This window comes from Pan paniscus, chromosome 9, assembly GCF_029289425.2.
Source record: "Pan paniscus chromosome 9, NHGRI_mPanPan1-v2.0_pri, whole genome shotgun sequence".
In the NCBI taxonomy this organism is placed as follows: Eukaryota; Metazoa; Chordata; class Mammalia; order Primates; family Hominidae; genus Pan; species Pan paniscus.
In genome coordinates, this window is record NC_073258.2 from 33272346 (window position 1) to 33287785 (window position 15440).

At 34.5% G+C, this 15440-nt stretch overlaps 1 protein-coding gene across 2 annotated transcripts in view; it reads right to left on the bottom strand.

Annotated features, from left to right (window-relative positions):
* Positions 1-15440, bottom strand: part of DCDC1 (doublecortin domain containing 1) — a 497588-nt gene that overhangs the window by 189822 nt on the left and 292326 nt on the right. For both annotated transcript variants that reach the window (XM_055094254.2, XM_055094255.2), the window contains exons 19-20: positions 11562-11696; positions 11016-11173 (exon numbers count right to left, since the gene is read on the bottom strand). In XM_055094254.2, coding sequence (XP_054950229.2) covers positions 11016-11173; positions 11562-11696 — 293 coding nt within the window. The remainder of the gene's footprint in view (positions 1-11015; positions 11174-11561; positions 11697-15440) is intronic.

Here is a 15440-nt window from a genome sequence, read left to right on the forward strand (position 1 = left end):
AAGGACATAACCAAAAAAGAAAACTACAGACCAATATCCTTGATGAACATAGATGCTAAAATCCTTAACAAAATACTACCTAAATGAATCCAACAACATATCAAAAAGATAATCCACTATGATCAAGTGGGTTTCATACCAGGGATGGTTTAACATACACAAGTCAATAAATGTGATACACCACATAAACAGAATTAAAAACAAAAATCACATGATCATCTCAATAGATGGAGAAAAAGCATTCAACAAAATCCAGCATCCCTTTATGATTAAAACTCTCAGCAAAATTGGCATATAAGGGACATACCTTAATGTAATAAAAGCCATCTATGACAAACCCACAGCCGACATAATACTGAATGGGGAAAAGTTGAAAACATTCCATCTGAGAACTGGAACAAGACAAGGATGCCCACTCTCACCACTCCTCTTCAACATAGTACTGGAAGTCCTAGCCAGAGCAATCAGACAAGAGAAATAAATAAAGGACATCCAAATCATTAAAGAGGAAGTCAAACTGTCACTGTTTGCTGATGATATGATTGTTTTACCTTGAAAACCCTAAGGACTCCTCCAGAGATCTCCTAAGACTAATAAAAGAATTCGGCAAAGTTTCCAGATACAAGATTAATGTACACAAATCAGTAGCTCTTCTACACACCAACAGTGACCAAGCAGAGAATCAAATCGAGAATTCAACCCCTTTTACAATAGCTGAAAAAAGGAAAAAAAAAAAAAAAACAAAACAAACAAAAAACAACTTAAGAATTTACCTAACCAAGGAGGCAAAAGACCTCTACAAGGAAAACTACAAAACACTGCTGAAATAAACCATAGATGACACAAACAAATGGAAACACATCCCATCCTCATAGATGGGTAGAACTGGTATTGTGAAAATGACCATATTGCCAAAAGCAATCTACAAATTCAATGCAATTCCCATCAAAATACCACCATCATTCTTCACAGAATTAGAAAAGACAATTCTAAAATTCATATGGAAACAAAAAAGAGCCCGTATAGCCAAAGCAAGACTAAGCAAAAAGAACAAATCTGGAGGCATCACACTGACTGTAAACTATACTATAAGGCCATAGTCACCAAAACAGCATGGTACTGGTGTAAAAATAGGCACATAGACCAATGGAACAGAATAGAGAACCCAGAAATAAACCCAAATACTTACAGCCAACTGATCTTAGACAAAGCAAACAAAAACATGAAGTGGGGAAAGGACACCCTTTTCAGCAAATGGTGCTGGGATAAGTGGCTAGCCACATGTAGGAGAATGAAACTGGATCCTTATCTCTCATCTTATATAAAAATCAACTCAAAATGGATTAAAGACTTAAATCTCAGATGTGAAATTATAAAACTTCTAGAAGATAACATTAGAAAAAACCCTCTAGACATTGGCTTAGGCAAGGATTTCATGACGAAGAACCTAAAAGCAAATGCAATAAAAACAAAGATAAATAGTTGTGACTTAATTAAACTAAAGAGCTTTTGCACAGCAAAAGGAACAGTCAGCAGAGTAAATAGACAACCCACAGAGTGGGAGAAAATCTTTACAATTTATGCATCTGACAAAAGATTAATATCCAGAATCTACAACGAACTCAAACACATCAGTAAGAAAAAAAACAAACAATCCCACCAATAAGTGGGCTAAGGACCTAAATAACTCTCAAAAGAAGATATACAAATGGCCAATAAACATATGAAAAAATGCTCCACACCACTAATGATCATGGAAATGCAAATCAAAACCACAATGCAATACCACCTTACTCCTGCAAGAATGGCCATAATCAAAAAATCAAAAAACAGATGTTTGCATGGATGCGGTGAACAGGGAATACTTCTACACTGCTGGTGGGAATGTAAACTAGTAAAACCACTATGTTTCCATAGTGTTTCCACTGTTTTCATAGTGTGGAGATTCCTTAAGAACTGAAAGTAGAACTACTATTTGATCCAGCAATCGCACTACTGGGTATCTACCCAGAGGAAAAGAAGTCATTATATGAAAAAGATTCTTGCACATGCGTGTTTATAGCAGCACAATTTGCAATTGCAGAATTGTGGAACCAACCCAAATGCCCATAAATTAACAAACGGATAAAGAAACTTTGGTATATTTATATGATGTAATACTACTCAGTCATAAAAAAGGAATGAATTAACAGCATTTGCAGTGACCTGGGTGAGATTGGAGACTATTATTCTAAGTGAAGTAACTCAGGAATGGAAAAACCAAACATCGTATGTTCTCACTGATATGTGGGAGCTAAGCTATGAAGATGCAAAGGCATAAGGATACAATGGACTTTGGGTTCTTGGGGGGAAGGATGGGAGTGGGGCGAGGGACAAAATACTACAAATATGGTGCAGTGTACACTGCTCGCGTGATGGGTGAGCCAAAATCTCACAAATCATCACTAAAGAACTTACTCAAGTAACCAAATACCACCTGTACCCTAATAAATTATGGAAATATTTTAAAAGAATTTTAAAATACGTATAGAACTAAAACACGCCAGCATTTAGAGAGAAAGTGCATATATGGAGATTAAGAGTTCCAAGGTTCTTGAATTGTTTGTGAAATGGAAAAAACACTAATTTATATTAGGCTTTAGTAAGTCAAGGCAACATGTATAATCTCCACAGCAGTCACTAAAAATAATAATAAAATAAAGTTAACTACCAAGATAATTGGGAGAAAGGAAATTAAATAACATAAAATAATAAATTTTAGAGGAGACCAAAAAAGAGAGAAAACAGGACACAGAATAAATGGAACATATAGATATCAAATAATAACATGTTAGATTTAAACTCCAAAATACCAGTAATTACATTATTGGAATAGATGGACTAAATATTTCAATTAAAAGACAGAGATTGTAATATTGCACTAAAAATACTTTTTCACACAAAACACTCCCTCAGCATTAAAGATAAAGTTTAAAAGTAAAAGGACACCAAAATTTATCATGCAAACACTGACCAAAAAGCTGGGACCACTATATTTAATATGAGACAAAGTAAACTTTAAAAAGGGAGAAAGTATGTGAGAGTATTTTATAACAACGTAAGGTTTAATTGACCAGAAAAATAAAACAATTCCAAAATTGTATGTACCTAATAATCTCAAATTATAGAAAAGAAAAATTCATAAAACTCAAAGGAGAAATAGAAAAATCCACAATTTAGTGGGGAATTTTTACCATACATCTTTCAGTAAATAATGTAACAAGCAGACAAAGTATCAGTAAGTATATACAAGATCTGAAAACACATGTATCAAACTTAATCTAATTGAAATATACAGAACACTGCACCCCCAAACTTCAGAATATGTATTTTCTCAAGTTCACATGTATCATTTATTAAAAATGTGTATATGGTAGATGGGCCATAAAGAAATCTCAACAAATTTCAGGCTGGGCACAGTGGTGCATACCTGTAATTCCAGTACTTTGGGAGGCCGAGGCAGGTGGATCACTTGAGGTCAGAAGTTGGAGACCAGCCTGGCCAACATGGTGAAACCCCATCTCTACTAAAAATACAAAAATTAGCCAGGCATAGTGGCGCGTGCCTGTAATCCAGCTATTCATCAGGAGGCTGAGGCACAAGAATCTCTTGAACTCGGGAGGCAGAGGTTGCAGTGAACCAAGATGGCACCACTGTACTCTAGCCAGGGCAATACAGCAAGATTCTATCTCAAAAGAAAGAAAAAGAAAGAAAGAAAAAAGAAAGAAAGAAAAAGAAAAAGAGAGAGAGAGAGAGGGAGGGAGGGAGGAAGGGAGGGAGGGAAAGAAAGAAAGAAAAAGAAAGAAAGAGAGAGAGAAAGAGAAAAAGAAATCTCAACAAATATCAGAATTAAAATCATATCAAAAATGTTTTCCAACCACTGTGAAATTAATCTAGAAGTCAATAATACAAAGCTGAAATATTTCATATATTTGGAAATTAAGAAATATCCTAAATAGTCCATGGATTAAACAATATAATACAATGGAAATGATAATGAAAATATAAAATAGTAAAATGAGTGCAATGAAGCTAAAGCCATGCTTCAAAGTAAATTTGTATCCTTAAATGTATACATCATGAGAAGAAAAGCTGAGAAAAAAATCAATGAAAATGGGCCATACAGAGGGTAAGGTTTCAGGTAGATAAAAGCGAATAGGAGTGTTTGAGACAAGCAAACTAGCATGGGCCAAGTACAATCAGCTTGGGTCTATCAAGTACACGGAGATCCTGAGACTTAAGTATAGTTGGTCTGACAGTTAATGCTTAATTTCACTAAGGGAATGAGTAAACTCTGAAGAATTATAAGTCCATGAGTGTAATATTCAAAGTAGTACTTCAAAAGCATATCACCAGGGAGGAGTGTTCAGGATGAACTACCTTCTCCCTACAGCGACACCCATCATGCTCTTTTACCGTAATGACTTGTTTAATATCTCTCTTCCCTGTTAGATTCTGTGGGGACAGCTCCGTGTGGGGACAGCTCTGTGAGGCCAGAAAGTGTACCTGTCTTCCCCATACTGAATCCCCAGTGCCTAGGATACCATAAAATAGTGTTTAGAACATAGAACATGCTCAATAAATATTTACACATTAAAAAAGGATAGAATATATAGATGACATTGACTCAGCCAGAAAGCCATTGGAATAGTTGAGCTTAGTTTTGGATTGACACATGAGTAGATCATAGGGCTATAGTTGGCTGGCAGACAGGATGGTCTTGAAATGTACATGTGAATGCTCAGACTATTTGCTCTCTCCATTTTCTTAATTCCATTAATCATACCCCTTCATTCATTTCTTTGTTCATTCATTCAGCGACTTTGTATTGAGTACCCACCATGTACCGGGTATGTTCCAGCCCTGGAGGTACAAATGTAAAGAAAACACTTCCTGCTGAAGTGAAGCTTACATTCTAATTGGGCAATTCAGACAGTAAATATATATGTATATGACAGGTAGTAATAAGTATCGTGAAGAAAAATAAAGCAGGGAAAGAGAATGATAGGGTATGAGCATGTATGCCTTGTATCTCAGAAAAGGCCATGAAGCCAGGGTGACTAGAGCAGAGGAAGGGAGGGAAATGGTGATCAGAGATATAATGGGACTGGTAAAGTGGGACATTTAGCATAGACTTTGTTTTCACTCTAGAGAAAATAAGAAGCCATTGAAAGATATGGAACTGAGAATTCCCATGACCTGACTTATGAATATAAAAGGATCATTCTGGCCCTTAACTGAAGAATAAATTGTAGGAGGACAAAGGTTGAAAGAGATAGACAAGGTAGGAAGCTAATCTATAGATCATTTTGACAGCTTGCACTCTGGTCTCATCCAAGTCCACCTAAATGTAATTTATTATCTCTACCACTTGTCTCCTCTTTTTCCATCCATATTATCCAATCCAGAAATCATTACCTACTATTTTCACTATTATAATACTAGACACTCTAGTTTGGGGGCTGCAAGTTTGAAGAAGGTAAGAGTAGAGCATCGCATTCATGCCTTAAATAGTTCTATAGACAAAACTGAATACAACAGAAAAATAAATAGTACATCGTGAAAATGGAAACTATGTGGCATAGTTGAAGGTTTGGGTACCTCACAGCAGCAAATAAAAACAAAAAATAATCATAACATGCTTACTTGAAAATCTTTGAGAATTTCTGAATTAATGCACATTTATAGACATAAGCCTAATCTTTTAGAATGCTTGATTTTTGACTTTGTTTCAAAGAAACAGATGCAATTACATTATTTGTTCACTTTATTTTAATTCACAGAGAACATACAGGAATTAATTTTTTAAATATACCAAAACCTAAACAGGCAACAGTATCAGCCAATATCAGGATATTTGACTTTTCTAATCAAAAAACAAAATTATATCTTCACAATCTTGAAACATACAATAATTTCATGTTCTTAAATATAATGCCACGCTTCCAAATACACTATAAAACAGCTAAAGGCAAATGCTTAAAGCTGAGTATCTTCAATAGCTAAGAAAAGTAATGTAATAAAGCCTGGAATTTTATTCCTAGAAAGTATAGTTGGATTTAATGACTATCAAAAGCAATTATTATATTAACATTTACCTTTATTGGTAATAGTTCTAGAAATAAGAAATGGAGCTGTAGCAATTTAAACAATTCACTTTTCTTAAAAAGACAGCCTGACTATTGTCAAAACTGACCTGTGAGTTCACTAGCTCTACAAAAATTGTGTTAATATTTACTCAGCAGAAGGAGGAGAAAGTTCAAAGCAAATAAGAGTTACAAATTACCACCAACTATATGCAAAGCTACATAAATGATTTAATATAGTACTCTTATGCTACTGTATATTCAAGAAAATCAGAATGTAATTCAATTTTTAATATGTGGGTTTTTACAATTTATAATTATATAGACATGATCATTATTTGTCTGCTTAAAGAGTTTCTCATTGCTATTGATTTGCCTTTCTTTGAAAAGCAGGAGACTATAATAGTTCCTTTAGCTGGTGCATCTCAAATCTGTTACTAAGAGAAAAGAACCTTGAATAAAGAAAAAAGCATGTCACTTCTTTCAAGCTTCATTTCTCCTATTTTATCAGGGGAAAAAAGGGCCTTATAAAAATTGACCAATGCAGTAGAGTTTGAATTTATATTCTCCTAAAATGGTAAACATAATAAATTGAGAACCAAACGCTTAATTTTATTTCATGCCAATTGTAGCTGGACATAATTATAGCAGAAGGACTGACTTTACAGCAACTGTAAAAATGTAAATAAGGCTTTAAAACTCACTCAGGAATTATATTTTATAAATGAAGCTTTCATTTTAACGTAAACAATTATCTTAGGGCATGATATGCATTATTCAAAATGTTCTGCCTTTGTTACCATTGAATTGGTAGTTATACTTCAGAAAAACCGAGGAACAGAAACCCTGTTTCTTATCAAATCATATCTCCTAGTGATTACAATAATTTTATGTACAAGATAGACTTTAAAATTTAAATACTGCAATATTCTGAGGTTTATATTTTTAGATAAAAGTTTATTTTAAAAGTATCAGTGGAAAATGTGAAACAAAATGTAACATGACAATTATCAATTTTAGTCCAAATATTCTTAATAGCAAAGTATCAAGTGTCTACATTTAAAATGCTCTTCATAACTTGCATTGATTTTTGTCCTAATGCAAACATTTAATTATTAAAATTTGGAAAATAACTAAATATTTAAAAATGCGACAAAAACTTTCAATAATTTGTTATATTTTCCTCAAATCACCCGCCCATTTGGTTAGTTATTTGTCTATATAAAATTAGGGTAATACTAAATGTATTTTTATAAGTTTGCTGTTTTATTAGTTCCAAAGCTCATGAGATATTAAAGCACATTTTAATTGAAAAAAAATCAAATGGCTTTTAAATCTATGTTTTCTTTTAAAAGAATGAAGTCCATGCCAAGTTGAGTCATGAAGAGAAATGTCAGTGCGATCCCTGGCAGCTGCTCGCTTCCCTGGGAAGGAAGGGCTGGTTAGGAGTACAGTAGCTAGCAAACCCTTCAGCACTCCACAAAGTCACTAGTGGGAAAAGAACAAAGGCCTTTCCAATGCAACTAACACAGATGTGCCCAAAGGCAAACTGTCAGAAACAGTTAAGATGACAGCTACTCACAGTTCATTATTTCCTTCTCACAGGTCACTGGGTGACAAGCTGGGTCAGCATGCTTTGTTGGCTGTCCCAGTCCTTCTCCACCCCCTATTCCATTTAAAAAAGGGTAAAGGACTCCTTTGGATAAACTAATGTAAACAAACACATTCCAGACACTTAATGCCAGAATATGGCATTTACTTTACTTTGGACCAAACTTAGAATTCAATGTACACACAACTTATTTTATCAAAGCAAGGAGAGAAGCACACTTCTATGCCTACTTTTCAGTGATCATTTTAGATTGTGTGTGTGTGTGTGTGTGTGTGTTTTAAGAGGTAAAGAAACTGAAATTACATCTACTGTAGTAAATTGTGGAGGCAGAGGGGGAAGAATGTAGATAAATCCCTGCCTTAAGAAAAAAAAGAAGAAGAAGAAGGCACCTGGAGCCTATCACGTATGGAGCCTATCACATAAACCCTGAGAAATGCTCACCAAGAAAATGCCTCTGGAAGATTTCCTATGAAATCAAATCCCAAAAAGATTTACTAGTCAATTCCTGTTGACTATAAAAGCATAAATCTAAGTAAAGCCCCTATTAAAAATTCTTTTCTATCTCTACTTGTTTTCAGAACATTTTCACAACTAACACTTGAATGCTTACTACTTTCCTGGAAACTTAAAGACATCTCAGTTAATTCTAACAACCTCAGATAGGTCTTCTGGTATGGCAGCTGACATTAACTGCCCTGTCTTTTTTGGCGTCACTTTTTCTAATACTATATTCCTTTCTTCCAAAGTGCAGTCATCAGATTGCATTGCCTCAGGGAAGAAGCAACAACAGAATGCAAAAGCCAAATCCCTAAGCTACCCAGTGCCCTATACCCTTAGAGAAAATATTTTTAAGCATGGGAAGGGTGAAATAGGCAAAGCAGGTGAGTTATCATGAGGGCCAGGTACAGCATGGGGCAAATACACAAACCCCATATATGTTTCAGGAATCTGAGAGCAGAAGTAAACTGTGCCTCTTTCTTGAGTAAAGCCCAGGATAAGGATGAAAACCCAGGATAATAAGGTCCCAAGATAATGACAAGCGCCAGCTTTCCCTCAAAAATGGCTGAGTAGAAATGGCTGCCAAATAAGCCTAGAGAGGCCAGAAACAGCCTCATAGAGCGGTATTACGAGTTCTCAAGTGTCCCAGTGTTTCTTGAGTTCCTATTTTAGATGAAAACATCAGACAAGGACTTTCCCCAAGGGAATTACATTCTAGTGATGTGAGAATAGTGGAGAGGGGCTTGACTATCTGGCTGCTCAGCCTGTGGTCCTATTGTAGATGGAGCATCAGGGAGTTGAGAATCTTGTATGTGATTAAAAAATAACTAGCAGGAAAAAGAATACCTGGAACTTAAGTTTCCGTACCGTTCTGACACCCCATATTATGATACAGCAAGGTACTAAATTTGTTACTTTGTGTTCTATCTTCAAAACAACAAGTACAAAAGACTTGAGGTTTAAATAATAAATTAAATAAATAATAAATTGGAGAGTCACTTTTGCTATCTATCAGAAAAAACGTTCCCTTCCTGTAAAAATTCCAGGTGGAATATGTAATTTAGTAATACAAAATAGCTTTTTTTTCCTTTTTTTTCTTTTTTTTGATTTTATTATTATTATACTTTAAGTTTTAGGGTACATGTGCACAATGTGCAGGTTTGTTACATATGTATACATGTGCCATGTTGGTGTGCTGCACCCATTAACTCGTCATTTAGCATTAGGTATATCTCCTAATGCTATCCCTCCCCCCTCCCCCTACCCCACAACAGTCCCCAGAGTGTGATGTTCCCCTTCCTGTGTCCATGTGTTCTCATTGTTCCAACCCCATCAAAAAGTGGGCAAAGGATATGAACAGACACTTCTCAAAAGAAGACATTTATGCAGCCAAAAAACACATGAAAAAATGCTCATCATCACTGGCCATCAGAGAAATGCAAATCAAAACCACAATGAGATACCATCTCACACCAGTTAGAATGGCGATCATTAAAAAGTCAGGAAACAACAGGTGCTGGAGAGGATGTGGAGAAATAGGAACACTTTTACACTGCTGGTGGGACTGTAAACTAGTTCAACCATTGTGGAAGTCAGTGTGGTGATTCCTCAGGGATCTAGAACTAGAAATACCATTTGACCCAGCCATCCCATTACTGGGTATATACCCAAAGGATTATAAATCATGCTGCTATAAAGACACATGCACAGGTATGTTTACTGCGGCACTATTCACAATAGCAAAGACTTGGAACCAACCCAAATGTCCAACAACCATAGACTGGATTAAGAAAATGTGGCACATATACACCATGGAATAAAATAGCTTTTAATTGAAATAAGTTTTTTGTCTCTTTTCATGCAAGTGACATTTCTATCTACAGTCCATGTATTTAAATTTAGGAAGGCTGGGTGTGGTGGCTCATGCTGATAATCCCATCACTTTGGGAGAGTGAAGTGGGAGGATTGCTTGAGGCCAGGAGTTCAAGAGCAGCCTGGGCAATATAGCTAGACCCCATTTTTACAATAAATAAATTAATTAATTAAATCAAATAAATTTAGGAATTTCCTTAAACTTTAGTGAATATGATAAGAATTATATGGCTCCTTTAAGAGTATTTCAGTCAACAGTAATTTCAAACAGTTTTAGATTAAAATTGCAATTTATAAAGTCAGTTTATGATTTACAACATCAACCCCAACAAAATAATAATAATAAACTTCAGTTTCTAATGAAATAAAGAGGATCAGAGAAATTGTTTCCATTTCTTAACCAAGGATAATTTTTCAATTGGTTAGCAATATCAGTGATGTTATTTTTATTCTAGGAAGGGAAATAGGGTTGATTTGTTATCACTGGTTAAGACCATCTTTTGTGCACTTAACCTTGAGTCCAAATATAATATTCTCATGGAAAATAAAAAGGATTGCCCACGGAATAGTCTTCTTCAACATAACTTGGTATTTTAACAATTGGGTGTATGGTCTGTAGTACCTTAGCTTAATTATATTAATGATAGTTATTTCATAGCATTTTAGTGAAATCCCAGGACAGCAACCCATCCTAAGTATAATAATAAACAATAACATACATCAATCTTCAACAAAATACACATAAATGTCACCTTTCTTCATCAAATGTGACCCCAAAACGACTACGCTTGAAAGCCAAAGGGCTTTTGAGATATTTCAATAATCTTCAAGAAATCAATCTTACATGAAACTGAAGGAAAACATCGAATGTCATTGAGCAATAAAGCTCAGTTCTGTCAGTACCCTACCTCTGAGCAGAAGCCTTAGGATGTTTCTCTTCCAGTTTCCTCACCAGTGCTACTGTCAGCTGCCCCGTCTCCTCAAGAGAACCTTCTGGCATTAAATGGGTGTCTGAGGGTTCTGGCAGTTGCTTCAGACCGGGGTTGCTGGCACTTTCTTGCAGAACCTAATAAATGAAATATAGGAATCATGTAGCTAATTTTCATTGAATGGAAATATCTAAACCATACATGCCAAAAATATAACACTGCAGTTTTCATGGTTCCTTCAGTGTTTCTACAACACATAAGTCCTTTGTATGTGGCCAAAAGAAAAGAAGGCAATCCTAAGAAAAAAAGGGTATCACATCTGTTTAATAAAATGTTTATATAAAGCTATATGTTTACATAAATATAAATGTGCATATAGATATTATATTATATTATTTTAAACTATCCGTAACATTAAGTTGTGAATTTGTGCTTGCCTCCTGAAAACAACTTGAACATTTTTTCTCTTTTCAAAATATATTTTAGAGAGCTATTTCTGTCTTGCCTGTGGCTCCCTACACTGACCTCTTCTGCTAAGTTTCTGCCATGTTCCTGATGAGCTGTGGTCCAGGCACCATGGTGAATGTGATACTCTGTCTGGGTCACATCTACTTGTGCATTTAGCTCCTCTAGGTAGGTCAGAACAAACTGAGGATAAGCCTGTAAGAAAGGAAAAAATAACAAGTAGTATCACCCTTATAAACAATAGCCAAAAATCCATCCAACTGGAAAGAGAGGAGGATAAATTACATTAATAGTAAAAAGGTCTGGCTAATAAACTTTGTACTTTATTATCAATTTCATAACAGAATCAAGCCAAATGACTTTAATATTAATGTTTCTAATTAGTTGTTTAATCTGATTAAGTTTCGCTAGATAGCTCATTTTCACCCTTAGATAAGATTAAAACAGTAAAACAATCTTATACGTTAATAATAATAGCTAAATTTATTGAGTTATTTCTATATACAAGGTATTATTGTATACACAACACATGTATGTAATTGTGTAGTTGCTGTATTCTTTGGAAGTATTCAATTCTGCTCTAGAAGATAAGAAAACAAATTGAATGAATGAAAGAGTTGCATTAAGCATAGATAAGATAGTAACCTGAGGAGTGTCAGACACAAGGTAGAGCATATGTCTATGAACATAGAAAGGGCTAGAAAGACAAAATAGACATTTAATATTCATGACTCACTAAATAACAAACAAAGCAAAAAATATTAATGATATACTAAATACAAATGAAGCACATGAGGCACACGAAAATCATGAGGTCTTTAATTAGCCACCCATTGTTGACTCTCATTTGGGATCTTCTGAAGGATAAAATCTGTCACTGCTCATCAGGCTAACTGGGGAGCACAGCTACTGGTCAAGTGACTCACACACAGCCCTCATGGAACAAGTGTGTGTCATTGTCCCAGGCATCTTTTATTTGTTGGGCTTCCCGGTCAAGTTTTCATTCTGGTTCTTGTAACTACACCAGCAGCAGGAAAGAGTAATGTAGCATAAAGGGGGGGATATATAAATACTGCAGACCAGATTCAGGCTAATATGACCCTTCAACCCACTCATGTAATATTTCACTTATGTTAATCCGGCCCATCTCTCTTTCCTTACATTTTGTTTTATGTTTTAAATTGATTTAATAAGTCATGATGTGAAAATTTTAATTTGTTTTGTGCACTTTTGTGTACCATGGGCTCTAGCCTAGCTTACCAAGTAATACACTTGGAGGCTACCCTTGCATGGAAGTAATTTCCCACATAACAATAAATTTGCATTTTAATCCTTGCAACAGCACTTTGCAATGGGTACTATTATAGTGCTCATTTTAAAGATAAGGAAGCAGACACAGGGAAGTTAAGCAACATGCTTCAGTGTCATTCAGCTTGATTAATAGTCTGTCAAGCCTAAATATGCTGCCTCAATTATAATATAAACTCCTTACTGCACTTTTTAAAGTGTGGAGCTAAAATTCTAAAAAACAAAAATTATGAGGGAGTGTTGAGTAGAGAAATGGCACTAAGGTACTTATATTGTTCTGGAAAAATAGATACTAAATAACTTTTAACTTTGTTAGAAGATGTAATGTAAATATGTATGTTTAAAATGTGAGGCACTCCAAAACCTTAAATGCATATTACTAAGCATAAGAGTCGATCTGAAAAGGCTACAACTCTGGAGACAGCAAAAAGATCAGTGGTTGCCAGTGAGGACAGAAGAGGTGCAGCACAGAGGGTTTTTACGGCTGTTAAACTATTCTGTATAATACTATAATGGTGGATATGTGTCATTATACATTAGTTCAAACCCATAGAATGTGCACCACCAAAAGTGAGCCCTAATGTAACCTGTAGACTTTGGTAATGATGTGTCAGTGTAGGTTCACCAATTATAACAAATGTACCACTCTGGTGTGAGATGAAGATACTAGGGGAGGGTGTACATTTGTGAGGGTAAGGGATATATGGGAACTGCCTTACTTTATGCTTAATTTTGCTGTGAATCTAAAAGTGCTCCAAAAAGTAAAGGCTATTATTTTAATGTAAGGGGCTCCACCAAAAGCACAAGTGACAAAAGAAAAATAAATTGTACTACATCAAAATTTTAAAAAAATTGTGTTGCAAACAACGCCATGAAGAAAGTAAAAAAACAACCTACAGAATGAGACAAAATATTTTCAGATTATAGGTCTGATAAGGGATGTGTATCTGGAATATATAAAGAACTCTTATACTCACTAATGAAAAGACAAATAACCCAATGAAAATACAAGCAAAGGATCTAGTAGACATTTCTCCAAAGAAGATAAACAATTTGCTAAGAAAAGATATTCAACATCACTAGTGATCAGAAAAATACAAATCAAAACCTCAGTAAGGTAATACTTTTTACCCACTAGGATGATAAAGAAAAACAAAATCAAAATGACAGAGAATAACAAGAGTTGGCAAGAATGTGAAGGGGAAACAGCTTGGCTAGTCCTCAAAATGTTAAATGTGGACTTTTCATACGGCCCAGCAATTCCACTCCTAGTTATATACCTATGAAAAATGAAAACATACATACAAACAAAAACTTCCATACCAATGTTCACAGCAACATTATTCATAGTAGCCAAAATAGTGGAAACAAATACAATGCCATTAACTGATAAATGTATTAAAAAGGTGATGTTTCCATACAATGGAATATTATTTGGCAACAAAAAGAAATGAATTACTAAAGCATGCTACAACCTGAATTAACTCAGAAAACATTATGCTAAGTGAAAAAAATCAATCACAGTAAGCCACATATTATATGAGTCCATTTATATGAAATGTCCAGAATGGGCAAATCTATAAAGGCTGGGGAGGGGGGCAGACAGAGGCAGAGGAATAGATGTGAAGTCCAAGATGTCTTTTAGGGAGAACGAAAATGTTTTAAAATTAGATTGTGGTGACGGATGCAAAAATCTGTGAATATACTGAAAAACATTAAAGACCTAAAAATAGGTGAATTATATGGTATGTGAATTATATTCAAGAAATCTATTTTAATGTAATAAATTTTTCAATTAAAACAGTATATAAAGTATAGCTTTAAACCAGCAAAGAAAAAGAAGAGAAAAGGGATCCAGAAAATGTCAAGAAGAGATTATTTTATGCAAATTAAAAGCATAATAAAACAAATCTTTGTTGAATTAATCAATGAGTGTATTAACTATGTAATTATTTTTCTTTTTATGTCCTGACATATATTAGTTGTACATATTTTGGGGGCACATGTTGTTATTTTGATACCTGTATACAATGTATAATGATCAAATCAGTGTAATTGGAATATCTATCACCATAAGCATTAAATGTGTAAAATTTTAAATGTGTACTCCCTTTGACTTAACAAACATATACATATTACAAAGATGTCCATTGCAGCATTGCTCATATTGCGTAAATGTGCATCACCAGGAAAATTTTAAAAGACAGCATAGATGTGGATGTCAGTATGAAAAGATGGCCACAAATACATCCTATCAAGTGGGAAAAAGTATATCACAAAGTAATATGTATAGTTTTGTGTGGGTGGGGGTATGTGTCTCTAATCAAGAATGATACACTATCAATAATAATATTGGGGGAATAGGTTCAAGAGGTACTTTTGCTTATCATTTTATTCAGTTCTGAATTATTGAAAATTTTTTTCAAAACTAACATGTATCCCTTTTATTATTTAAATGAGAACCATTTTACACATGCAAATATATGCATAATAATTTTTGGGAATATACAAAAAGCATGCTATTAGTGAATAACTCTGGGAAATGGGAATAAAGTTTGAGAGGAAGAGACTTTACTTCTCATTAATGCATTTTTTTTTTTTTTTGAGATGGAGTCTCGCTCTGTAGCCCAT